We start from the raw sequence: 27,291 nt of genomic DNA, 5'->3' as shown, positions 1-27,291 counted from the left end.
GGAAAAAGAAGTTCTGCTTTGTTTCTGTAGCAATGCATAATATCCCACAGCCAGGATGAAGTGACAAAAATGGAATTTTAAATACATTGTTATTATTTCTGATAAATTTCCACTGGAATCGGAGTGGCAGTGGAGTTAGACCAGTGTTGCTTTCATGATACACTAATTCCAGTAGACTTTTTGTGTGAACAAGCACATTTATTTTTTGCTTAATGTGACATCTTTTTGAAATTAACCCAAAAGTGACATCATGTATCACTTCAGAAAATATAAATTTTGTGTCTTCCACAGTATTTCTGTGAAAGGTCCATTTAAAGGGCATTGTTATTCCAAATAGAACCACTTTCATCCTCGTCTCATTCTGTCAGTCTTAAAAAACTTCTGAGAGGTTCACGTTGCTAGAATTGTTTATAATTTTCTTATTTAGGAAATGCAGAGCTCTTTTCAGTTTTGCCTTGAAATTGAATTGAGTTGTCATTTCAAGTTTGTGCTCCTTTGAAATTGCTGTTGCTCAGGGTTTTGTCCTGGATGTTGATATAGAATTGTTGAAATACAGGTAGCTCATGTTGCAGGGGCTTGTAATTTGTACTGGAGAGCGTGTAAACTTGCTGTCCAAAAAAGTGCGAGACGCAGGAGCAGCAAACCTGGAGGAAGGAGCATCAGAAAACTGGCAGAATAAAATGTATTTAGCAGAGCAGGCTGAGAGATGCAGCCATCAGTAGTGGGCCAAGATAAGAAGTCTGTGCTGCACCAGGAAAGGCAATTCAGTTTGGAATTGGAGGGGGCAGCATCTTTATATAGAAAAGCTTTCGTTTTAATGTTACCTAAACGTAACCAAAAAATTAAAAGCATTGATATATGAGATGTAATTGTGTGGTTTAAGTTGAGTTAAAAGGCCCCCTGATATTTGTTTTGGCAAAACAAAAAAGAAATAGGTAAATTTTTAGAAGGGAATTGCATAATCCATGTTTTATATAGGAGATAGAAGAAAGAATAGAACAGGAATCATAGGATATATGTTTGGAATTTTGTCTTTTGACTTGTTCAATAAAATGTTTAGTGTTCATTGTCTGTCACTGCTTTTTAGCAGCAACCTCAGCTAGTCAGTTTTTGTGGTACAGTTGCTTTTGTTTTTTATATGGGAAAGTATTTTAATAGTGAATGCTGCCAAATATAGTTCATGTTTTTGAAACAGTGAAGGTAGTCAAGAATTTAGGGTTTTTAGTCAGAATTCTAATGCAACAGTGGATAAAGCCCTGTAGGTGTAGCATTTTGTTTAAAAGGTTCTATTCACTTGTTGCTTCTTCAATTACTCCAGCAAACAAAAAGATGGTAATTATGTACGAATTCACAAATTGCTGTGAAACGCTGTGTATTGAGTTTCCATTGTTAAAGAAAAGCTGTTTAGAAAGACCATGAAATCTTAGTTAGCAGTCAAGTTCAGTTACTGGCTTTTAAAGAAGAGACAACCCTATGTAATTAGTAAAAGAAATTTGCATGTAAATTGACACGTATGAAAATACAGTCCCTACTCCTGTTGAGTAATCAGACCAAAGTATTTCACTTGTGAGCAGACTCAGGTGTAGAGGGATTTGTGTGGTTTTTTTTCTGTTATGACATGTCTGTGAGAAATAAATACATCCTGTTTGGAGATAAATAATTCAAGCATGGAGAAAAGGCAATCAAGGCACAAATCTTGTTGTTTTGTTCAGTAACCTGCTCAGCTTTCTAAAAATATGTTAATTTCTTGTGCTAGTGGCAAAGTTGGAAAGAAGTGACAAGCAGCAGTGAATGGCATTTGGATGAAAATATTTTGAGCTGGACAGCACAGATTATTTTCATGGATTGTCAAGATGTAATGGTGTAAAAAATGAACAACAGTGAATAATTCTTTTTCAGGACTAAATACAAAACAACGGTCCTGTACATTTAAAAGAATTTAAAGGGCTAAAGTATCTTAGATCAAGTTGTAAAAAAAAAAAAAACCAAAACCCAAGTTATAAAAAAAACCAAGCTTACATATTAGATTTCAAATGTTTTTTGTGCTAGGATCCTAAAGGTAATTGGCGTTTTTCAGTTCATACCCCCTCATTACTTTATTTGTGTACAGAAGAGATAGTATTGCATTTGTAAATGAATAATTGAAACATCACTAAGATAACTGTGTGGCTTTGTACATTACTAGCTAAGTGAGTGGTATGATGTAGAGTGTGAAAGATCCAAAAATAGTTGACTTCAAATTAAAGAAAGCTTGCGGCTAGATACATAATAAAATATGAAATTATTTTAAATTTCATATAAAAATATTTCATCTTTTTAAAATATCTGAGGAATTTTGTTGTTTTGGTAGTGTATATTTGAAGATGTCATTTTCTGAAGAGTTTGAAACAACTTTTTGAAATGAAACATTATGTCATAACAAAGAAGTTATTATTTGAGAAAGAGGTGCTAATTTGATATTTAAGATGAAGAAATGGTAAGTTTCTGTGTTCTAATACTTCTTATTATAGTGATGATAACAACAAAATGGACTTAAAGTGATGTTAGGGTAATACTTCTGTAATGATTATGATTTTTTTTTTGCCAGCAATTCAGTTAGTCTTGGTAACTTTCTACAAAGACTTTTTTTCTTTTAGTATTTCTAAAACTGCCCTATATTATAATGAGTTTCAAACATAAATTCAGAATTTCATTGGTGTTTTTCTTAAGAGCCAAAAATAATGATGAAGTTTATAGAAGTAGGACCTTTGAATTTAAAGGATGACTTTGATAAAATATTGCTTTCCTACTGATGTCTGATAGTAGAAGAAACCACTGGGAATCTCTGAGAGTTTTAAAAATGCTTTTCATGGTACAATTAATTCTGAGACAGCTCAGGATTTATTAGAATATGTTTTGAATCAAAATAATTTGGTTGGTGAATGTGGCATAGATGTAGTTTTTATGTAAAAACTTTTAAATTTTTCATGTCTACAAAGTATACCTGCTTGATACTTAAGCTGTGAGAAACTAACTGAAGGATTAATGTGATGTATAAAACCTGAATTCATGGATGGGAATCTGTGCACATTTCATGTGGAAAATTGAAGTGCATTTTTTTTTCCCCCTGGCTTTATAATGTAAATACTTTACAGGATTTCAGCTTGATAATTTAACTAATCTGTGAACAAGTATTCTAAGACTCTTTACATGAGTGCAAATTGATACAGAAATATAATTTTCAAGTCCTATGTTCACACTGAATTACATAAATAATTAATTAGTTTTGCTGCAGCTAAAGTTTCATTCTTTTTGTAAGGTATCAGCCAATGTTTCTTTTTTCATCCAGAAAAATGTCATCAGATACTGTGTTTCCATAGAGAACTATAAGGCTTTCAGACAGTGCCTTTTTTAACTACTTAGTATCCAGCAAGTACTGGAGAAAAAAAACCCAAAGTATTCAACTTTCAGCTCCTTTTAGGTTGTGCTTAACTTCCTTAAACACGTATTTTCATGGAGCAAGGCAGGTGATTGCTGAACAACATAAGCATAAGTAAAAATTTTAAAAATGCAATTTAAACCTACAGCTTGAAAAGATCAGATGTGACCTATGTGAGAGTGTTTTTCCCTGAAGATGCTGTACAGTTAATATATCCTATTTAAAGGAGACTGTCACTGCTCTTTGTTGAGAATCATTCCATGACTGGAATTCAGTTAAATCTCCTGCACACTGAATTCAGGTGAAGTTGCTTAGGACAGCCTGCTCCAATAATAAAGCAATCATTCTCACAGTTCATTCAAAGGTCCCATGATCTTTGTCTGCCTTCTGATCTGTCTTCTTTTTTGCCTTCTCTTTGCTTTCTGACTTTTTCCCTGTACCTTAAGCTGGCATCTCACCTTCTTCATAGCTCACACGGATTTCCTCCCTGAACATCATTAACCTGTGCCACCTACTACTGCTCTTTCACTTCTGCTAGTCCCTGTGTTCTGGTGAATTGCAGTCCCCTCTTGCTGCCTTTTCAGCTACTGCCTCTGTGTTTGATAGATGTTGTAGCTGGAACTTACTGAAAATGAAGGTTTTCTGTTCTGGGCCCAGTCCCTCGTTTCATTTGGGTCAGGATCAATAATTCAGAGAAAACTGGCTGTTGTTTTGATTGCCTCAGATATTCTCAGTTATCCATATGCAGTCTTGGAAGGGGTGGGAGCATGCCTGCTGCCAGCAGAACTTGGGGAGATTTAATCTGTTAAGCTTTGAGGTAAAAAATTAATATATATGAATTGAGGCTTTTGTCAAAACTCAGAGTATTCCCGTGTGTGGAAAGATTCCATGAAAAATGATAAATAGACACTTGACAAACAGTAAATGAATGCCTGACACATGCCAAAGTTAATGATAATTAAAATATTAATTAAAAAAAAAATCTGACTTTCCCCTCTGTTCCAGGATAGAAATCCACTTTTCTCACCTTGTTACCCCTCTTGATGCAGCAGGATGTCTCATTTGAAGTTGTTGGCAAGTTCCTTTTCATGGGAAAATTTTCAGGGGTGGTTTAGGCAAAATGTTACATGATCTCTTCTGGTCAGAGGTAAGAAGTGGAGCAAAAATAATGGCCAGTTTTAAATAGGTCTGGATGTCCAGCTCAAAACAGAAGTGCAAATCTGTCCAATTTGTTTTTCATGGTGGAAGGCACATTTCTTTGGATCTTTCTTTCTTTGTCGGGTTTAAAAGACACCTGTATAATAACTGAAGAACAGCACCACAGACACAAATGTTCCCTGTCATCCTGCAAAATGAACTGAGGAGGTTGTGGAACTGCATGTGTTTCTCAGTCAGTACTTTTACATAGATGCATGAGCCCAGATTTACAAAGGGCATATGTCAAATCAGAGAATGATTTCATTTGGAAGGCTCCTGGGGAAGCAATTTACAGTTCAGTCCCCTGCTCAAAGCAGGAATAACATTGAAGTTGGATTCTATAACTGATCTAGGCAATCTGTTCTAGTGATAAACTTCTCTCATTCTGTATTTTTCCCGCCTCATCTCCAATTGGAACTCTTCTTGCAGTTATTTCGGACTCCTGCGTCTTGTCCTTTTGTATTGCATTGCTGAATGCTGAGTCTGTTGCCAACTGTTCTTTAATTCCACTCCTTTTTCAATAATGAAAGATGTTACCATGCAGCATTATAGTCCTAAAGTGAAGTGCCAAGACCTTGGCATATAGAATTTGTAAATCTGATAAAGCTTCATAAATCTTTATTAAATAGAAAAAAAAAAAATCAACCCCCAAGAACGGGAATTTTAAAGTTGAATCTAGTCTTGCAAAGTCAGGAGGAAGAAAAGTGATATGTGAAATCCCAGTTTTCTTCCAGATTAATGCAGCTATGTTCAGCTCTGGTGTTACTCTTAGGTGTTACTATTCCTGTTTAGAATGCAGGTTTGAGACATAATGTTTCTTAATTGTCAGTACACTAGTAATAAACCAGTTAACAGATTAATTAATCTGTTACATATCACTAGAAATCACAGTTCTGTAATGCTTTACGTGGTTGTTAATTGCATGTAGTTACTGGGTTCTATTACGTTTTTGCCTGTAAATTGCATCCAAATACTATTGAGTTCCAGTTTTATAACCTTTCACTTTAACCTCCCGCCCTACTTCATAATAAATTTGCAATTCTGTCACTATTTTAGCTTCTTGCTTCAAGTTTTTTGAATATAGAGCTTGTGAAGAGTCCGCTGGGTTTCCTAAGGGCCTTCCCTGTGAGATCCTGGCAGCCTTTATTAATGAAGCAGCTCAGCTTCATTATAGTCTGTGGGCATCTGCACTCCTTTCAAAAGATCTGCCCTCTCTTGGTCTTGAACTGCATTTATAAGTTGTTACTTATTTCTCACATTTCTAGATTCTTGGTTTTGGTGCTCTTCTATATCCCTTTCCCTGCCCACTCTCCTTTCAAATAAACAAATTGCCATTTAAATACTCTTCCCATTGCTTCAATTTGCCACATCCATTTGCAGATTTCATATTTCTAAAACCTGCTCCTTGACAATCTTAGTCTTAAATGGTGTAATCGATGTTGTTAGGTACTGGTGGATGTCAAAGATTCTACACCTTTCAAAGATCCCCAATACTGCCTTGCAGACATCTGCTTAATAGCAATTACATATTCTTTATTTTATGTATTCTCTAAGGCATGTCAGTCTGCTTTGGCCTCTTTTTCCCCACCTGGTTTTTGGTGTGCTTTATCTCTATTTCACTTTCTATTAGCTCTTTCTTCGTTCATATGCAAATGTCCATACATGGTTTTTCTCACTCTGTTTTTTGCTCATTAAGTATCCTGCTTGCCAGAGGGCTGGGTGGGCCAGCTGGTCCCTGAGGGAAGAGGAGCCAGGTGCTGAGCATGACAAGGTGAACAGGGCAAAGGCTCAGTCCCTCCTCAACAGCATTGTCTCAAAGCTGTCCTAGAGCAGAGGCAGCCAAACCTCCAGGAGATGGGGAGCTCTTAGCTCCTTTCCAGTGCTGTCTCAGGTGTTCCCTTAGAAATCATTGGTTTTGGTAGCTTCTGTTAATCTCCCTGTTCTTCTGCAGAGACTCTCCAGACCTCCATCTGAACCTCTTGCTCACAGCATCAGTCCCTCTCAGATTAGGACCACGTGCTTTCTGTTCTTTGAAAAAATGATTAAGCATTAACTCAGATTTAAATGATGGTGTTTTAATTATATCTGGCATATATATTTGCATCTTTTGAGGTATTTATTAATGATAAATTCTGGTAATATGAAACTTTGCAAACCTTTACAAAGTTTTTAAAAATGTATTTCTTTCTGTTTCTTTTAGTATCTCCAGAAGCAATTGGATTCCTGTCTGCAGTCGGGGTGTTCATTATTCTCATGCTGCTACTTTTCCTATACATTAATAAGAAGATGTGTATTGAAAATGTTAGTGGTTTCCCAGATCTCGATTCAGGATACACTACAAGAAAGAATTCACAAGATAAACTTTGTAAGTATCTGACATGCAGTGTACTAAACTTAATTATAAGAGTGCACGTTTTTACAAGGATGTAGCAACACAACAACGTTGGCTTTTCCTATGACTGCAGTACTTAAAAGGAACAAACCTTTGTATCCACAAGCCCCAGAAATTCAACAGCTATATAACCAAAGAGTTTGCATTTACTTATGGGGAGATACTTCTCTTGCATTCCAAGAATACTCTTAAACTTATTTTAAACATTCCATAATTTTGTATAATTAAATCTTTTCAGGTAAATTTTTGAATGGGATTATTGGATTTTCACTCAGCCTCTTAAAATCCTTCGCCATACTTTTGGAGAAGGTCTTGCTTTTATTCACCCAGAAAATAATTTTAAAGAATAATTTTAGTGATATCTTATATCTGACTAACGCATTATTGAATATTTTCTACTACAACAAGGTTTTTAAGGATCATGTGTAATGAAAGAAATTAGACCTTAAAAAAGATACTGAGGGTTGGTAAAACAACCCTCTTTCTACTTTTGTACTGTGAAAATTGAACAGGCTTTGTTAGTTGACTAGAGAGAAAGAGCCAGGCACCAGACAACAGAATGTGAAATCGAAGAGGCCTTCTTCCCCTCTACCTCTCTAAAAGACGGAGCTAAATTTTTATTTTCAATTTTCCAGGAAGCAAAAAAAAAATGTTCTCCCCAGAAATTGTCTGCCATATTAACTTTCTTTTTTGCTACAAAACAAGTCTTGATATTCCAAAGTATCTTACCTTATGTAAAAAAACAATAGATATTTTGGGGTGAAGAAGTCTCTATGATGTGTGTTGTGTTGTGTTAAAAGCCTGTCTTAGTGTGACACTGCTGAAAATTTAAATGTCTCACAACTTCTTCTTCACAGGTTAGAATAAAAAAAAAATCCACCTCACACAGTTGTCATGTTTTTGAAAATAATGAATTTTATTATGGCTAGTTGATGCTGCAGTTGATGAAAGACTATGGTTTTGCTGGTTGATTGTGGCTTCAAGATATTTATTTAGCTGTTTTCTTATTATTTGCAATGATTATTGAATGAAAAGAGAAAAGCTGACACTTCTCCTGGTAAATATATTGATTTTTGAAATAGAAAAGGCAAATAGCAATGAAATTGAAGAAACAGCGGTGATCAGTTTGTGAAACAGAGGACCTGTCAATATTAAGGGCTGTTGCTGAATAGCTGGACAAATGGCGTTTTTTAGAAACCTTCAGCAAAATCTGAGCCTTCCCTCGGTGTCTTCCCTGGTGGACACACTCAGCAGTGCTGTGGATGACCTGGCCAGTGTTGTTGGTGAGGTTGGCTACTCTGTAGCTGACTCGGTGACAGAGCAAGTAACCAGCATGATCAGTGGCCTGCGGGCAGAAGATGAGAGCTCCAGAACGCAGAGTGAGAAACCCGTGGAAAGCAGAGAGGAACAGACACCCTCATTAGCTCATTCTCAGGGAATTAATATGAAAACAAAGAGAGGTGCTGCAGAACATAAAGAGATGCATAATTCTAATTCGTCAGATTTTGTAAAGAAAGGTACAAGTCAAGTTGGAATATCTGACCATGTCTTGAACAAAAACCAGTGCCAGTTAAGAGGCACGGGTCATAGTAATCCTCTCAGTGATACAGAAGAACCTCAGGATTTGAAGACTGTAGGAGGACCTTTTAAAAGGGAAGTAGTAGAGGGAAATGAGTGTTTTGTAAATGATACTACCTTGAAGGATAGTAACCTGAAAAGTAAAAAACTTACAGTGGAGCAATCTATTGAGGAGCAAGATAATTGTTTATATGCAGTATCAGATAATTCTAAGAATCGTGGGCATAAAAAAATCAAATCACAGTCACCTGGAGCTGTTTTTAAAGATTCTGATAAAATGCACAGTATGAATGTTCCCCAAGATTCAGAAACAAAGCTTGTTGAAGTACAGAAGGAGATATTATCAGATTCCAGCTTGAAGAAGATGCACAATGACCATCCCAGTTACCTTAATGAAATCAAAGAAAAGAAATCTGAAGCCTTCTTTGACAGAAAAAGAAAACCTATCTCAAAGGATGAAGGCAATGGGTCAACTACAATTGCAAATGAGGGCAAAAGGAAAAACTCAAAGAAATTAGAAAGAGAGTTATGTAATAAGAAGACAGCAGGAAAAGGTGAGGAGTCTGTCAGCAAACTGCATTCTTCATCCTTTCCTGAAACTTATTATATTTCCTGCTTTTTTCACCTAATTTACACATTTAATAATAGTGTTTCCTGTCCGTGAAAGGGCCAGGTTTGTTTCAGTGCTTCATTTTCTAATTATTTTGATATTTCTTGAAAGTTAGCTACTTTCCACAGTATTACTTAAAGGAACTGATTAATAAATGCCTTTTCTATGTTATAACTTTACTCTTTCTTTATACAGTTTTTCTTGCCTTCTCTGCCTTGTGTGGTTTCTGCTGAAAACCATGAATTAATTAATACTGGAAGTTAATACTGTTTTGTGAAAGTTATTTTTATTTTGTTTCTTTCAAAAGCATTGCATTAAATGTGCTATGACAGTAAAAGGAATAACTTCTTTTGCATTTACATTACAGTAGATCTTCAGAATATTTCTGGGATACGTGAGATAATGATTTCAAGACACAATGAGAAATGAGAAACTCAATAAGAAATGGCAATTAAATAATATGAAATATAGAAAGAAGTGAATGATGCTTGTCTTAAAGTTGTAGTCTTAAAAGAAAACCTGTGTGTTGTTGTTATGGATACTTTTTGTGCCGTCTTCAACATCCAATCTTAGTGTGATCAGGGAATTGCAATAGCAGTTTGTAAGGAAGAAGTAAAAACTTGCCATTATACATACTTTTGCAGTCTGCATAGTAAAATTTTAGAAAGCAACATACCCTTTTCCAGAGGTGCTGATTCTGTAAAGAAATGAATGATTTCCTAATAGAAACCCATTTTTTTCCTTCAGTTGTGTGTGTTTTCCTTATCAGAAAATTTCAGTTATCTGCTTTGTTGAGTTTTGGTTTGGTTTTGTTTGTTTGTTTGTTTTTTTAGTTTGAATTAGGAGTGTTTTCCATGTTTGTACGATAAACTGTGATCTTATCTATTTCTTTACATATTAATAAATTATTAAAATATATTCTCTCAAAAATGGCATTTAGGGTCCATAATAAGCAAATTAATAGCTTTCAATAGGTTAATAATTGCTCATGACCTGTGTCAGCCAAATAAAGGAAAGGTTTTGCTAAGAACATAAATTCTCTTAGCCAAGTTTCCAAATAAGATATAAAACTCAAATGAGAAGTGGCAAGCAAAGGCATTAAACAGTGAGATTCTTTTTTTCTTGATGTACAGGAAGGTACTTTTTTCCCAAGAAACTGAAACTGATCTGCTTTGTAATTAAAAAAAAAAAAAAAGGATTTGCATGGATAGCTTATGTTTAAATTTGGAGGAGGTTTTTAAGTCCTCTGAAGAGTTCTTGCTTCATGACTTCTAATACTGGTATACATTCTTATTCTTTTATGATAGGACCTGGAAATAAAATAAAAACCTGCTATCACTGAGAACTTCTGGATGCTTACAAAAATCAGTGTATTGTTAGAGACATAACTTTCAACTCTTCTTTCAAACATGTTGTGGCATGTTTTATACTATTCCATTCTTTATGCAGGCTGATTAATGAACCTGATTTCCTATTTGTGAATACATTTCTTGTAATGTTAAAGGAGGCACCTAATACTGATGTCTGGCACTGTATTTTAGGCATGGTATGCTCTGCTTTAATGATAGTTGTGGGAATCTGTAGAAGTTTCAATGTGGCAGGTTTCAACCCCTGAAGTGCTATAGGAAATACAAAATTTTACTTTGTGTTACAGCAAAACACTTTGAGATTCCTTTTTCTGGGCAGCCTCTTGCAGTGAACATGTTAGCCAGAATATATCCTGCTTGGTGTGATATTTTCAGTAAATGAAATTGAACTTGCTTTATAGCCATCCATAAATGGGAAGAACCATATCTGCTAGACTTGAATTAATAGTCTAGAGTTGAAAGATCTAGTTTCTCCTTAGAAGTCTTTTAAGGCACCATTTTTCCTATATTTAGTAAAATGAGTTGTTGTACACATTGTGTGTAGAGCTGGTAGCCCCACATCCAGATAAGGCTTTCTAACAATTTCTATTGCAAGATCTTTTTATGAATTTCCTAAATTATGTGCCAAATTTGAAAGAATTTTGAGGAAATTAGGCATTCTTTCTGTCTGAGTTCCTAATATTTCTGGTTTTTCCCAAGTTATAGTTTAAAGTCTTTAATTATTTCCAAAAAATAGGTCATGGGAAAAAAACATGCTGGGTATTTGTGCAAAAAAAAAAAAAAGAGTAGATTTCACCTCAGGTTTACAAAGATGCTGTGGCACCTTTGTGTACTGGAATATGTGCTTGAGATGTGGGAGAGCACTTCTCCCATGTCAGAGATGCCCATGTTCTTCTATGAAAAAACACCTGAGTTTGACAAAGCTGTAAATTTTTGGAAAGTTTGCTTTTTGAAAAGACATGGTAAACACTTCTTATACTTTGCTTGTTAAATTCACTGACCATCCCATTTGCACTCATATGCTTCACTGTAGGGACTGAAGAGCGGAGCAGGTCTTACCCTGCCTTTGATGCTTATGGTTACTGATGGGCTCTGGGAGTTTGAACAGAAGAATTGAGAATAAACATATTTGATGTGAGGACAGAAACTTCCTGAACAAATAGGAGCTGATGCACATGGTAGATTGGGATTTAAACTAGGAAGGGTGACAGCTATGGAGAGAACTGATAACTTCATGTGAAGGTGGAGAGACTAAAGGTGAAAGACCAAGGTTACATGAGTAGTTGGTTAGATGCAAGTAAAGACATTGGGATTGAACAGCCAAAGAGAATAGAGGAAATCACCATAAGAAACCAAATGTGGGTGCTTGGAGCAAGAACTTGGAGTGTGGGGCTGGGAGACAGGAACTTGGCATAGGATTCTACTTGTATAAATGTAGCTTTCTAAAAGATTTCTTACCTAAACTTGCAGCAGAGGTTTTTCTGTATGAGTACCAAGGAGAAAAAGACCTCTCTGGGAAATGATTCCTAAAAGTAGGGAGGACGGACCTCTATAGTACTAAGAGGCAAACGCTTGACAGTAAAAGAGATCTAGGTGGCTGACATGCATTGAGTTAACTTAATTTTTACTGGCTGACTTTTGAATAAGCTGAATCTCTCTTTTAGCAGGAACACTCAGCCAGAGGAGTGAGACTGACTGGGCATGAAGACAGACACTAGTGGGAGTGGAAACACAGATCTGGAGATGAGGACATAAAAGCAGGGAGGGGAGAAGCAGTTGAATGTGGCTGGATAGCATGTTAGACAACATTCCCTCAGATTCAGGAGCTGAGAAATAGCATTATGGGCACCTCAAAGCTCTGCTGATAATAGAAATGCACTGGCAAATCATACACCATAGGTTTGCTCTCAGAGTGGAGGTAATGCTGACTTCTGAGCTTACAGGAACTCTTAATGCCTGTTAGAGTCTGAGATCTATAGAACTCTGCAAGGCATGTTTAATGTGGGTAGAATCCAATTGAACTTTGGAAGAAGGGAGGAGGAAATCTTCCCTTTACAGAAATAAAAATAAAGCTAATCTTTGATTTGTGGGAGGAAGTCATGCTTGAGATGGAGTTGGAAAACGTTGGCCACAGGAGTAGGCACTGCAGAACTGCTATAAAAGAATTAACTAGATAGATTTTTTCCCATGTAATTTTTGCTGTTGCCAGATGTCTGCAGTAAAAATCTGCATTAATTTCAGTTATTGAACAAGGAGCTGTTTATTGTAAGTTAAATAAAATTGTGCATGCAAACATCTTTCACTAGCATTTTCCCATTTGTTATTGTGAGTTTTAAGCACTACTGGCATAACTATCCTAAAGATGATTTTGTTGTAGGCTTCTTTTTTGTAAATAAGTTTCATTTCTATGCTACGCTACATGCTCACAGCAAAAATCAGCGGGGAATGTAGGATCAGGAGCTGCTTGCTTTATACATAAGGTATCCAAATGTAATATTGCAGCAGTGTTGGATTTCCTTGACATAAATTATTTTAAGCATTTTCCTACTTAATGAAGGGTTTCAAGAATGTCTATGTGCCGCCTTACATGAATGGATCTGTTTTCTGTTGAATAAGTATTAGTGTGTTTTTTGGGGCCTAATGATCTTTCAGGTCTTCTAGAAAATGTGAACAGCTCTCAGCAATTACAAAATCACAATGCTTGTAATTACAAGGTATTTTTAAAATATTACAAAATTTTAATTGAAATGGCTTAAATAACTTCAATGATAACCTCTTATGGTTATTTTCTTGTATTCTATTTTGAGCTGTAGTCGATTTGCTTTATTTTATTCAAACAGACAATTCTTATATGAGTAAAGACCAGCATGGTTCATCATCTGAGAGTGAAGATGAAGCACTGGGTAAATATCATGAGGCCTTGTCTAGAACCCAGAGTTCCAGGCTGCCAGTGGTGGATGGCAGACAGCAAAAAAACTATATATGGGAAACCAGACAAAAATATAGTCCCCTGTCTGCAGAATATGATGGATACAGTAGTGAAGCCTCAATAGATGAAGGTAAGAGCTATTTAAAAGCCTTCCTTTTATTCCAAATTTCAGAATTGTGTTCTGGATAAGTAAGTCCAAGATGAGAGCAGCTTGGCTAGCAAATAGTCAACGTCTGCAAGAAATATCCAGACACCTCTTCTATTAGTGCATGCTCAAAAAAATTAGCAAAGCACACACTTGTATACATTCTGCCAGAAATACTACAAATGATACAATATCTTGTTATATTAAGTTTCATTTAATTTTATCATTATTCATTTCATTTTTTGGGGGCAATTTAAGCTGTTTTGATTTAGGAAGGAAACCTGGCAATTTTTGTTGAATTTGTGGTTTCTACAAGGACTATTCTGTATGATAAGCTGTTCTAACAGCAAAGTAAGTGGAATTAGTCATTGGTTACAGTGCATATGGTCATTGCAGTGTGCATTGCTGGAATGTTCTGTATATTTTCTTCTCTTGAAATGATACAAAGAAATTACCAGAAAGATTAGATTAATGTATTTTTCCATAAAGGTAAAAGTTGGATTTAAACAGTGGATGTTTTCTTACATGCTATATATTTCTTGATTTTAAGTTGGATTGACAGCTTGGTGTAGAGTCTGAGAATTCCGCTGTCAATATTCTGTCAATATGCTTTTTGTATTTGAAAATGGTTGTGTGAGAACTGTGTCCATAGCCCATTTCAAGCATGAAAAGTGAACTTTTCTGGGAGTTAGGTAAAAGTCACTATTTGATACAGGAACTATATTATAGTAAGGTATTTTTGGTCTTCCCTTAGTATATTAAAATGCAAAAGTTTTTTGGTGTTTGATGTTTTCTAATAAAAAGTGGATATATATAATTACAAGATATTTCACCTTAAATGTTCTATACAGTCCAGAAGGGCTTGAAAAATTTACAATTTCTACAATTTGATAAAATTAAATTATATAAAAGTCTGTTTGCTGTCGAAATTTGGTCATTCCTGATTCCAAGCTAAGACTTGAAGGACATAAAAGCCATATTTCAAGTAAGTTGCAGAGTAAAAAGATTCTCTTTTGATCATCAGAAAATTCATTTATTTTCTTTAAATTGTAGGAAGCTGTTAAATTGTAGAAAGGCAGGTAGTCTGAGTTCCAGCAAATAGTGAAGAAGATGCAGAGGTGAGGTCAGGTGGTAAAAACTGATCCTTGAACACTGTGATGGAGAAAGAATAGGGATAGTAAAAGTATGTTTGGTTTTGATATCTACTGAGATCTCTCAACAGTGTTGGTGGTGGGAAGATGAAAGGCTTTTTTATGGCTTCTGTCACTGTTTTGGAAAGAATGATGATGTATATTAACAGAAGATGGAAAAATGATTAGCCAATAATACCAGATATGAATTATAAAAGAATTACACAGGAAGACTCCTTTCAGATATCTAGAATAAGGTATTTCTCTCTCTGCAGACTACTGAGGCTAGTTTTCTGAAATAGCCATAGTTATACAACATTCCTCTTTTTGTTTTGTAATTGCTCTGATTTTTTCATCCAGTCTAGTTCATCTTTTCAGTGAAAAGTCCTGAGTTCATCTGAGTTTTTACTTTGGCCCTATAGGATTTAAGCTTCAAAGGCATTGTGCTAACCTGTATCAAATTTTTTTTTTTTTTAATGATAGTGTTCCTTATCATCCTTTTAAGTCATCAGAATTTATATTTACTGATTTTTATCCTGGGGAGTGATAATTTCCAGTCTGGAAATCTGTATCAGGATTACAATCTAAGACAAAAGAACCTTTTTGGCAAGTCCAAATATTGCATCCAGAAAGTTACAGTTGTTACCTCCTCCTCATTTTTTGTTATTCTTCTATTGCTAAATATATCTGTCACCAGGTGCTATTCCTTTTCAATGTCCTCTCCATTCTGGAAGCAGGCTGGATATAAATGCTATTTTAAAATTTATTGTAATGAAAGAACATTCAGGGTTTGGAAGCAAAAAACTAAAACAAAAGCTATCAAAGCAGTCTAACTTAAAAACTTAAATTTTTTTAATCACATACTTCTACTTGCACAAAAACTTTATTAATGTCAGTATTTTGCTTTTGCTGCTACTTATGAGAGCATTCTCTTCCCACATTTTACAAGGAATGGAGAATAAACTGTTATTTTTTTGACAGCCTGCAATCATTCTACACCGTATGTTCGGCAAAATGCTTACAAATTAGAGTGAGGAGTTTGTCTCATTTTATTAATCCATTATTCTCAACAAAATTATGTTCAATACTATTAAAAAAAAGTTTTGGACATGGTAGCAGATTAACAACCTAATATTTTTCACTTCACAGTGACCTGAAGGTGGCATGCGGGAATAATTAGTGTTAGTACTTTTTATGTTCTTCCTAAATTACTTCAAAGAATCTTTGCACAATGATAGAAATGTTTTGGAATAGAGGGAGGGACAGTGTATGCATTATGTGATGATCATTACAAAGGGAAAGCTGCCCAACATAGAACTTTGATGAAAAGAGGTTAAAACTTAATGAAGGCCTGCAATCAGAAATAAAGGAGAGATTATTACTACCAAGCTGTTCATTTGTGTTCAGAGAAGCAGTTCACTTAACGGAAAACATTAAAAATCTGATTCCAAGGGGGGAAGCATCAGCATTCCAGATGTTCCAGTGTGATTTTTAAAAATGCAAAACTTTACTGTTCCTTAAACTTGGAAAAAAAAAATCTGTAGAAGTCTTGATGCCATAGGAATGCTGATTTTTTAGTTTTTTGTTAAATACTTGGCTTTTATGGGTATTGAATTACTTTTATAAGAAGTGTAAAGACAGGTAATTGAACCATTTCTTGACTCTTTAGTGTAACAAGCACTGTGCTCCTGCGTACTTTGTTTAAAATGAGAAAAAATTGTCAGTGCATTTGATTTTATGTGCTTCTTTTTTCTCATATGTGCTTTATCATTTCTACTTCTAAGTCTTTAACATTTTGGCTGTGCTTCCATTGTAAGGCACTGATCAGTCCATATGTTGAGCAAATAACACTTGATAGTGTTAGAGTGAAGTGATGAGAGGACAGAATTAATTTTTGTCTCACCTCTGTTTTCCTCCTGCTTGTTGCCAGTAAAGCAGCCCCTGATCATTAAGAATAAGGACAAGGGGGAGTGGTTTTAAGGAGATCTGCAAGATCTACTGAAAGAGATTTAGGTTAGATATTAGGAAAAAATTCTCTTCTGTGAGGGTAGCAAGGCGCTGGAACAGATTGCCCAGAGAAGCTGTGGATGCTGCACATCTAGCAGTGTGCAGCTAAGTTGGATGGATTTCTGAGCAGCTTGGTCTAGTGGAAGGTGTCCCTGTCCAGGGCAGAGAGGTTGGAATGAGGTAGTCTGTAAGGCCTCTTCCAACACAAACCATTCCATGACTCTATGAATTCCATCAAAGTAATGAAAATGATACTTAGTTTTGAGAAAATTTGGGATTTTTCTGCTGAATTTTCTCTTCAGCAGCTAATCTCTCTCACATGTTCTATTTCATAGTAGTGAGCTGTGTGTTTTTAAAGGAGTCAATAAACAGTTTTACTGATAACTGTTTACTCTGAACTTCTGCCTTTTTAAATTCATTTGTTTAGATGTGTGTGTACTTAACTCTGCATACACAAAATTTAACAAAGAGCCAAGAACATAGTCTTGTTTTTATTAATACACCCTGTATGTTTTGCTTGTCTTGCTAAAAACTTGTTTAATATTAATATGTTTGCATCATTTAGACCACCAAAATGCCTGACTGTATTGTTTTAAGGCTTGCTTGTTATCATTTCTGTAATTAGTTTATTACATCCTTTTTCTAGCTGCATGCCTCTAAAAGCATCATATTCTGAAGGCAGAAAAATTGTGTTGTATGTTTTCACAGCATTCTTTTCTCCTCTAGATGGCCATATTAATCTTTCTTTTCAGCATATTTGTATCGAACTCACATGGCATTTTGTATAATGTTTTTAACACTGAAATGAAGAAAGCTATGTCTTCTGCAGGCTTTGTTGGTGTATTTTCATGATGGAATGTTCTAGTAGCACTTTTGGTAATTCTCTGCAATTCAGGGGTTAAAATTGTCATTCACAAATACCTGCTTCTGGCCAGTGTCTGACCTAATTGATAGATTTGTATTGCACATTTGATACTTTTAGATTTTTATATGTTTTACATATAGATACACAAAATGAAAAATAAATTACTACTGTGCTTGGATGCAATTGTTTCTACAGACTGTAGGCCATTGTAAATATAAAACTTTTTCAGGGAACTCCTCATGGACAGGCTTAATTCCAGAGTATCACTAAAGGAAAACCTAATTCAATAGAAAAATCAAGTTGATGACAAATGTCAACATTAAAAGCAAAATGGTACAGAGGTTTATACCTGAAATTTTCAACTCTTCCACAGAAGACCAAAAGTTTTTAATCTAAGAAAAGAAAAACCTGTGTAAGTACAGGATGTGTGGCTCAATCTCTGTGCTTAGGCCCAAAATTCCAGGGTCAACTTGAAATTTGAAATCTCAATTTTGCCAATAATGTTATTTTTGTATTTTCAAATATTATCCACTAAAGTATGGATACTTGCCGAAGTGACCTCTTTTCCTGTTTTCCTGACAAAACTTCCTTTTAGGTTTTTATAATGTGTATCCTACTTCTTATATTGTTTCCTACCATTTCAGTGTTGCATATGTAGTATTGTCTTTATGTGCTCCAACTATTTGTAATATTTGGAAGAGGGGAATAATATAGACTGTAATATTTACAAATTTATTTCAGAAAATAAAGCATAAAAAATAAGGTGGGGGGAAAGCAAGGAAAAACAGCACGATAAGATATTTCTCTCACAAAGAGTTTATGAATTGAAATAGGAATCTAAGGGATAAGGAAGTGTAAAAATTTTATATTTAAAATTGGCATTAAAATCTGCGATCTTTGTATTTCGTTATAGAAATATTTTTTTAGTGTCTATATTGGGATCTTAAATGGATCATACCTTCTTAATAATTTGAATTTCAAAAATGCATCCAGTATTATATTGAATTGGCCTCTTTGTCTCCAGTAGTGGCTGCTTCCTCAACTTTGAAATGTCAGGCATTATACTGCCAAGTTGTTGTGGTTTTAGTGACTCCAGAAGCTTCATAGGCAATGTATTTTGTCTAAGGAAAGTGTTGCCTAAATTCCTCAAAACTGAAGTTTTGAAGCTTTGAAATGTTAGGATATATTGAAATTACATTTCAATATATCCTATTGATTATATTTTGAAATATGTTGAAATCACAATTTTGCAGGCAGATGTCAAAAACTATAGATGGTTCTTTGTTTCTGAAATCAAGATTCTCTGAATCCCCTGAGATGAGAAAGGTAGAAGAGGAGAAGAAAACAGTTATGGTTTTTTCATAGTTAATTTGTGATGTGCTTAAGCATTACCTCTTTTACAGCTGTACAAAATTCCTGATTAGGAGCTAGCAAGGAGAATTGATCCCATTTTGAGGCAAAACAAGTCACATTGTGAAGAAAAAAGGAGTAAGCTCACTTGCTTATTTAGCATACTTAGATATACTTTATTTAGCTATAGTTTACCAGTTCAGTACAACCACAGGTTCCATCTCCAGCCTGTTTTAAAATCTTTTTCTAACTTCTCAATTGGTAAAGCCCTCTGGCTGAAGACATGTTATTTCTGAGATTGGCCCAAGTGCCTTACACTTCACAAGGTTTTTTTGAAACATATGGAAGCACTAAAAGACGGCAGCGAGAAAACATAAGTTCTCTTAAATGAGAATCTGCTGCTCTAGCAGGCATATGCTACTGGATTTTATCCATCTTTTCCATATTGTGAAGGTAGAATATGGTTATTTTTGTAGTTTATCTTCTCCCCTTCTATTCTTCTCTAGGCTTTTGGCACTTTATGTTGATGTGTCTGTGGACATATGTTTGCCTTGTTCCTCAGTGTCAATCTTTGCACGTGAAGGCGACTGTTCTTCTGGAATCTCTTGGATCTAATTCTTTATGCGCCTTTTTGCCTTTTTTTTCCTCTCTTGTTAGTTTTCATGTCTCAGGAAAAGTCTCCTCACTGAATTACCTAAAGTATATATAGAGATTTCCTTGTACTATCTTTCCAATGTAAACACTAAAAGCTCTTTCACAAGCGTCTCAGAAGCGGTATGGAGGTGTATCTCCCCAGTCTGTTTAAGCAACCTGGTGAGTTTTCATTAATAAATACATTCTGTGAAGCAGGATCCTTCTTCCTCAGACTTACCAAGATGAGGTGAAAGTCTCTGGACAGGCTGAGAGAGGGATAATGGATCACTCATTGAATTCCATGATAACTGTATGTTTTGCAGTTTAGTTTCTATCATTATTTCTTGCATGTAAGTAGATCTTTTTTAAAGCCAAGTGTGAATGAAAACTGGCTGTTTTGAAATTATAGAGTGAGGGCCTCTGTATGGCTGTATTGTGTTCAGCAAAATGAGGCCACAAAGTTCTCTCAAAATTGGTCTCTCTGTAAACTTCAGATACTAAGAATTACAGGCAAAAAATATGTCTGCCATGGAAAAGAATTGTGTACTGGTATTCACGCTGGAGAACTGAAAGCTCAGTTGAATACTCAATCATAAATAGTTATTTCTCTTCTTTTTCCTCTAATGGGCCTTAAAGAAATACATTAATTCAGTGGTCACCCACTTTTTTCTTAGGTGTCTTTCTCAGCTTACCTGTGAGATTTCTCTGGTGTAACACCTATTGGAAGTAAATACTCTTTTTGTCCTGCAACTTTGGATAGGCTTAGGGCTTCAAATACTACATTCAAGGTACTTTGAAAGGGTCTTTATTGAAGAGATTTAAGACAAGTCTTAAGACACCTTCTTAAGACACCTTCAGAGCAGTATTTCTAAATGCTTCAGAGTGTATTTTGAAGGCTTAGTCATGTTGCAACTGTGAATACTCCTGATATTCATACTCATTTATCTTATCTGATAGTACATCAATTCATGTTATTGATATACTTTTTGGAGATTTTGGGGGATTTTTTAGTTACAGTATTTCTTTGATTGGTTCAGCTTCCTTATTCTTGTTTTTCTATTATATGAGCATCTACCCCTGACATTTTTTATTGTAGGAGTAATTAAAAATCTTCCGGCACTGTACAGGAGAGTGCAGTGATGCAAATGAGACAAAGTTCGTAATCCTGATCATGTGTGTCTGCCTCCTCTGGTTAATTGAAACAAATTTTCATTGGCTCCCAGCCCTTAAAAATTGGATAATGACAGTATCTTGTGATTTTGAAGCTTCTGGGGAGTGTGGCTGTTGAATCCATTGCTATATCAAGGGAATATTTAAGGATAGTTTTGTAAAAAAGATACTTTTGTAATTCAAGGACATGCAGAATAGTGTCTAACCTGATTTGCAGTGCTTTCTACTTAGTGCCTGTAAACTGTGGGTTTGGGTTTTCTTGTGTTTTTTTCTTTAGCCAGGTTTTTGCTTGGGGTTTAGTGGGATTTTTCTGAGTTCCCAAGTAGCTTCCTAGTGCATTATGACAGACCTCTATTGTTCTTCTGTAATAGTGGAAGACAGTTCTCTTAAGTGCTTGAAATTACAATGCGTGTTTCCACAAAATATACTCAACTGCACATTGCAGAGACTAAGGTGATTTAAAGATTAACTCTTGCTCTGTCTTTTATTCAGTGTTACAGAATTCATATATTTTTTTTCCTTCCCAAGAAAATATAACCCCTTGTCTTGTGAGAAGTTCCTGATAGAAAGGAACTATTCTTGTAAGCAATTGGGCTATGATCATGTTGAGGTTAGCTTCTTTACGTGTGTGAATAGCAGACATGCATAATGCTTACAAATTCTTGAGTCCTGGAATAGGCTGAATTCACAGATGGGGGTAGAAAGTACATGTGCAATTTAGTATTACTCATGGAATTTTCTTGAGGAATCTTATGGAGGAGGCAAGACATAAACAAGGATTGAAATGCAAAGGAGATCCATGTCTGAGTTGAAACACAGTTTGGAAGAGAATGGATTTACATAGAGGACTTGTGAGTTTAAAATCCAGATAGGTAGTATCAAAGTGGTGCACAGTCTTTTCAACCAAAAGGAAGCACATGAAAATGCTTGATAACATGAATTTGGGTAATTCTGAAATCATGTGTTTACCCTGTGATGAGCTGCAGAGATGCTGGGGAGAAAAAGATGCTGTTTAAGTATGCATATCATCTACTGCTGAGAGAAGAAACCCTAGTAACAAAACTCAGAGTTAGGGATGATGACAAGATTTTCCACAGAAAATATTCCTTTTCCAGCTAGACCAGCTCCAAAGAGGAAGAAAAACTGTCTTCCAATGGGAAAGGGCTTTTTCCTCATGATGTGTACAAGTGAGCAAAGTAATCTCTCAGATTAGGTTCGTCCTGCCAGCGTCTTGAATTCTTTGAAAAAATACCCTTGCATTGATGTGAAGGCTTTGAGGAAAGTCACCCTTAGCAATGTGATATCTCTGAAGAGATGTAAATCATACATTAATGATAACAGGAGAGTTTCCATTTTATTGTAAACTTACTCTTTTAATACCTCTCTTACCTATTTGAATCTGGAATTTATAAGATCATTAACTTGGAAAAGTTCACAGGCTGAAATAGTGACTGAAATAGTTTGTGTTGAAAATAGGTGCTCTACATTCATAAAATGTAGAACTGTTTTGTGATATAAACACAGCAGATAGTACTATATCAGCTGTAAAGATAATTTCCTTGATGAACCAAGTGCTTTTGCTGATTCTGAGGGTTCATGGCTCTCATGGAAGGAGTGACTAAGAAACAAGATTGAACAGTAGACTGAAAATCTCTGTGTAAACATTGTTAGGTATCTTGGGAAAAGAAATTTTACCCAGTACTCTACTTACCTCCTGAGAACAGTCATGCTGCTTGATTTTGATCAGCACAATGGAGCAGTTTAGGCAAATATGAGAACTAAAAACTAGGACAGCTTTCACAAAATGGAATAATATAATGGTTTGGGTTGGACGGGGCCTTAAAGATCATCTAGTTCCAAACCCCTGCCATGGGCAGGGATTCCACCCACTAGATCAGGTTGTCCTGATCCAGGCCCCATCCAGCCTGATCTTGAACTTTACATAAGAATATTACAAAAGAATGGCTTACCAGTTCTTCCTCCATAGCAGCTGTGGATAAATGGAGCATTTTTCTCAACTTTAAAGGTTAAAACCACAGGACTTTAAACCCTAGTCTGAAACTAAAGTTTGCCTCCCAGTTGTGCATTTTCCCTGTAGGTTAAGGACAGGTTACCATTAGGACTATTTGTTTATATTCTGAGCACATTACATTTTAACCTTCTCTTTTGTAAAAATACATTAGGGGTTTTTTTTAAACTGAACTCTTTTTCTGTTTGGTTACCTAATGTAGATTATTTTCCTTATGCATATGTATAAGTTTCATAGACATGCTATAACTATCTTATAAGTATTCTCTTGGAATGGTTTAATGAATATTTTGCCCTTACACAAGTTGAACAGTGTTAGAATTTTAATCTGATAACATGTATTTTATGGTTAGGATAACTATTTTCATAGCTACTTTGAGTATATTATTGGAGACTATATTGTATCTGAGTAAACAATATAAAATTGTGTCTGCAGCTTCTGTGGAGGCAAAGATCTGTAATTTGTTTTCTTGCAAAATGAGCTCTTATTTGCTATTTGGAACACTTGTCTTATGAAGTTATCCTAAATTTTAGGATTTGTTAGAATATTTTCCTTGGGGAAAGGGTAAGCATGATATGTTATACAATTTGACATAATTTTTTGGTTTCTGTCCTTTTAGTTTGTGGTGAGCTTTTGGGTTTTTTGGGGGTGGGATTGTTTTTTTTGCAATTACCTTTCCTCCTCTGTATTTACAAGCTGGAAATGGATCCTTAGCTAATGTCATTGCCATGCTTCTGGTCATTTTGGTGCAGCTGAAGATTATCTGCATGGTCTCACAGAAGCACACAGGAAAACCTAAAGGGAAAATTATTTTATTATGGAAAATCTTATTCTGGTCCTTTGAGAGAAGCTAGCAGACATGGTTAACTGGGTAGAAGATTTTCTGTGTGGTCACCTGTGCCCAATTCAATTAAATCTTGGTCTGTAAATTTGTAAGTAGAAAATCTTGCTGCATTCACCTTCTCACCACTTTGTAGTTCAGCAGCTTGTGTTTTTGTGTATATATTTGTACAATTTGCTTGAAAAAAAATACTAATGACCCAGCTTTCCATTTTGACCTTTGGTTTCAGTCTTGTTGAACCATTCTTAATTTTGTCCTTCGAAGTATTTTGTAAAAGATTTTCAGTTATCATGATTTCCTAATTGGTTTAATTTTTAAAGAAGTTTTATCACATTCCTTTGCAAATATATCAATTTGTCAGTTAAAGGTTAAAAATTAGATACATTTTATTCATGTTAAAGTCACACCCAGCTTATTTAAAGGCAGCTTTGACTTAGAGTTGCAAGCCTGAGGATATTGATTTGAATTATGCATGACTGTCTGGTATGCAGTTCCATTAGCCTGCTGGATGGATAATGTAAACATGTTCAGAATTTTAAGTATCCTATATGAGCAGCAGGTTAAAAATAGAGCTGATAAGAGCATGTGTATCTGAAAAATCCAAATCTTGGAGAATGAAACTACAAAGGGATCATGTCTTCAAGAGGCTGACTTCAGGTGTGAATTTCTTTCCTTTGAAACTGCTCAGCCTGAGCAAGTACAGCTGATGTGTGATTTGAACAGGTGACATGATTGCTGTTGGCTACTGCACACCATTGATATCTCTACCAGAAAACACACTCACAACCAAAAGGCCAGACCAACCCTGTGGCTTTTGGCCAAAAAGGAGGGGTTATGTCTGTTCTGGTTTAAATTGGTCAGGATTTACCCTAGTGATCAGGCTAATTTCTTCACATCTTCTAGGAAGATATGATTTGTAATGGTGTTTGATTTTGCTCAAACTTTCTGTGGCTTTCTCTTCATGGTTAATCTAATAAATTGTTTGGTTATCCTTGTGTTCTGCTCAGTCAGTAGTTTGGTAGCAGAAATAATGACTTCTGAACTTTGCTTTTAAATCTTCAGCACTGTGCTAGTAAGATTTATAAATAGTACCTTTTTAGAATTTTGCCCAAGTTCTTCCTGTGAATTTTAATAGAAAAACCCCACTACTCTGGAGTGAAAAGTACGATGTCATCTGTAAAGATTTGTTGTATTTCCAAGTGCTTCTGTTGCATCTGTAGCATTTGTGGCAATTTGATGAGTTAAATGAAAATTTTAAAAAAATTATTACTGCCCTTATTTTCAACATCTGATCAATACAAACCAGAAAACTGATCTAATTTTGCAATAATTTTTACCTACCTTCTCAAAACTATTTTTCTTGGAATCCTTTGTATTTGGCTTTGTTAAATACTGTACATAATGCCAGAACTGAACTATTTTTAGATTGTAAGAATGAGAGAGAATAATGATGTCTTTTCCTTGGACTTTACAGTTTTCATTTACTTACATCTTAATATAGCAATAATCCCATGAAAATTTGCAAGTATATGTATGACTTAAAACTGTTCTTGATGATGTTGATAATACTGCTCTGATAAATTTTTTTCTTTTCTTCTCAACTCTTGGTTCATGAATTGTATATCCACACAAAAATGTGGCCAGCAGATAATTCTTGGGTAGCACTGGTAAAATTTGAAAAGGTGCTTTGTGCTGATGTCATTTTCCCTCTTAACTGGGGAATAGTTAATCTGTTAAGAGATGGACATCTAATGCTCTCCTTCGGGAGAAACTCATCATCCTGCTTTTGATACTATCTGCTCTCTTGACTGTTTTCAGAGTGAAATTCCTTTCACTGGCAAGAAGCACTAAGAAGAAGCACTGCTCCCAATCATCTGCTTGTCCTGGTGCCTTTTCTTTCCTGTTAAGAGAAGGCACTTTGGAAGAAAACAAGTCTTTTGAAATAGCAGCAGTAGTTGTCATAAGTGTTAAAGGCAAACAGTTGGACACAGAAGTTTAGGGAACTACTGTGGCAATTTCCAGAGAACTTCAACATTTTGAAAAGGAAGAGCTTTAGAGGGATAGTAACAATAGTAGTTATTGATCAAAAAAAGACTATTTTGCACTTTAACTCTTCTCAGAGAGGACTGGGGGGAATCTCTTGTGTGTTTTTGTGCCCAGTGAAGATAATCCAGGAGAATATTATACAGAGGAGAAATAATAGCATGTGTAACAGTGAATGTAATAGCCTGAGTACTGAGCCATTCTGTAAATATCTCCACTGTTCAGATACTTTTTTTTTTTTTTGTAAGTGGTACTGACATAAAACTGCAAAACTGTAATATCTTGGTAGCACAGACAATTTAGCATAAATGCCGCAATGTAGCAGTCAATTTTGAGATCCTTTTCTCTAGCTTTTCTAGCTTTTTTCTTTTAAAAGAATTTTTCAGGGGACAAAAAAACAAGTGAGATTTAGTTATAGTTGAAAGTTCACCGTAAAAACGTTATGTGGATTTTTTTGTCCCCAAAAGGAAGTTTGAGACAGTTAGAAGTTAAATTTAAAGGTTAAAAGAAATGCAGGGAAATATAAGTCTAGCCTACATTGACACTGTTAGAAAAATAAAAATATTTAATGTTTCTTTGATTCATAAAGAATTTTATGGAAAACTTGTGGGAAAATTTCAGAATGATACAGTTAATTAATAATACTAGCAAGGAGTAAGAGTCTGGGTTTATGCATCAGTGTCTCAGATATTATACTTCAAATTCTCTGTATTTTAAAGCAGCATTGAGCCTGTGGATGTGAAGAAGCCAAGTATGTTTTTTTTTGTTTTGTTTTAATACTTGGAGAAGTTTGAATAACTGTGGAAAAGAGGCACTCAATCTTCACTGTCTTTCTTGCCCTTAGTTGCCACCATGACACTCATTTATGCAGTTGATGTCTTTCCAATAATTTAATGCATTGAAAGTTGGGAGACAGTTCTGAGTCTCAGTCAAGTTTGTATTACAATAATTTGTTTTTCCTTCTAGTTGTTCCCCTTTTCACACATAAATTCAGATTATGCTATCAGCACTTGATTTTTGAATACTGTGTAAATTTTGCTGTCTCAGTGAGAGTCTTTTGTTTTAAGAAGAGGTCAGAATACAAAAACCATAATGGGAAAAATCTGTTTAACTGCCCTCTTCTCCACTGAATAAGTACAAATTATTCCCAGCTTGTTGGAAAGCAATCTGCATTTGAAAATGTCCATAAGAAATTGGTATAAAGAGGGAGTTTAGGGGAGTTCTATTTACTCTAGTTTATGAGTAATCTCAGAGTGGCATGCAGTGTTTCTGCAACTCCTTTCAGAAATGCTCATCGAGATTTGCTGTGTTTTACATCTTCTATGGATATATTGATGTAGAAACACTTAAACTCTGTCAACTCAAAATAAGCAGCAAACTCAGAATGATTCCCATTTTCATTTCAACACTGTTTCAGTGTTGGTCAGCTTAAAGTAATTTATGTCTGTACCTTTTTTTTTTCTTTTGTTTTCATTGAGCAAAAGTCCTGGATTTCAGACAGAAAAAAAACCTGCTTGTTTATTTCATTACAAATGGTACTATGTGGCATATTTGGGTGGTTTTTTTTGGGGGGGAGGGGGGAGTGGG

General features: G+C 35.2%; 1 protein-coding gene across 5 annotated transcripts in view; it reads left to right on the top strand.

Moving 5' to 3' along the window:
* SYT14 (synaptotagmin 14) overlaps positions 1 to 27,291 on the top strand; it is an 87,122-nt gene that overhangs the window by 19,212 nt on the left and 40,619 nt on the right. For 2 of the 5 annotated variants that reach the window (XM_018921305.3, XM_050972542.1), the window contains exons 1-3: positions 6,833 to 6,980; positions 7,865 to 9,139; positions 13,403 to 13,621. In XM_018921305.3, coding sequence (XP_018776850.3) covers positions 8,188 to 9,139; positions 13,403 to 13,621 — 1,171 coding nt within the window. In that variant the 5' untranslated portion in view covers positions 6,833 to 6,980; positions 7,865 to 8,187. Of the gene's footprint in view, positions 1 to 6,815; positions 6,981 to 7,864; positions 9,140 to 13,402; positions 13,622 to 27,291 lie in introns of those variants that run through there. The other 3 variants (XM_050972543.1, XM_030235530.2, XM_050972544.1) reach the window with 3 other exon arrangements.

The sequence above is a fragment of the Serinus canaria genome, chromosome 3 (assembly GCF_022539315.1).
Source record: "Serinus canaria isolate serCan28SL12 chromosome 3, serCan2020, whole genome shotgun sequence".
NCBI lineage: Eukaryota > Metazoa > Chordata > Aves > Passeriformes > Fringillidae > Serinus > Serinus canaria.
The sequence above is the reverse complement of the archived record's forward strand: the minus strand, read 5'-3'. Positions and strand labels throughout refer to the sequence as shown.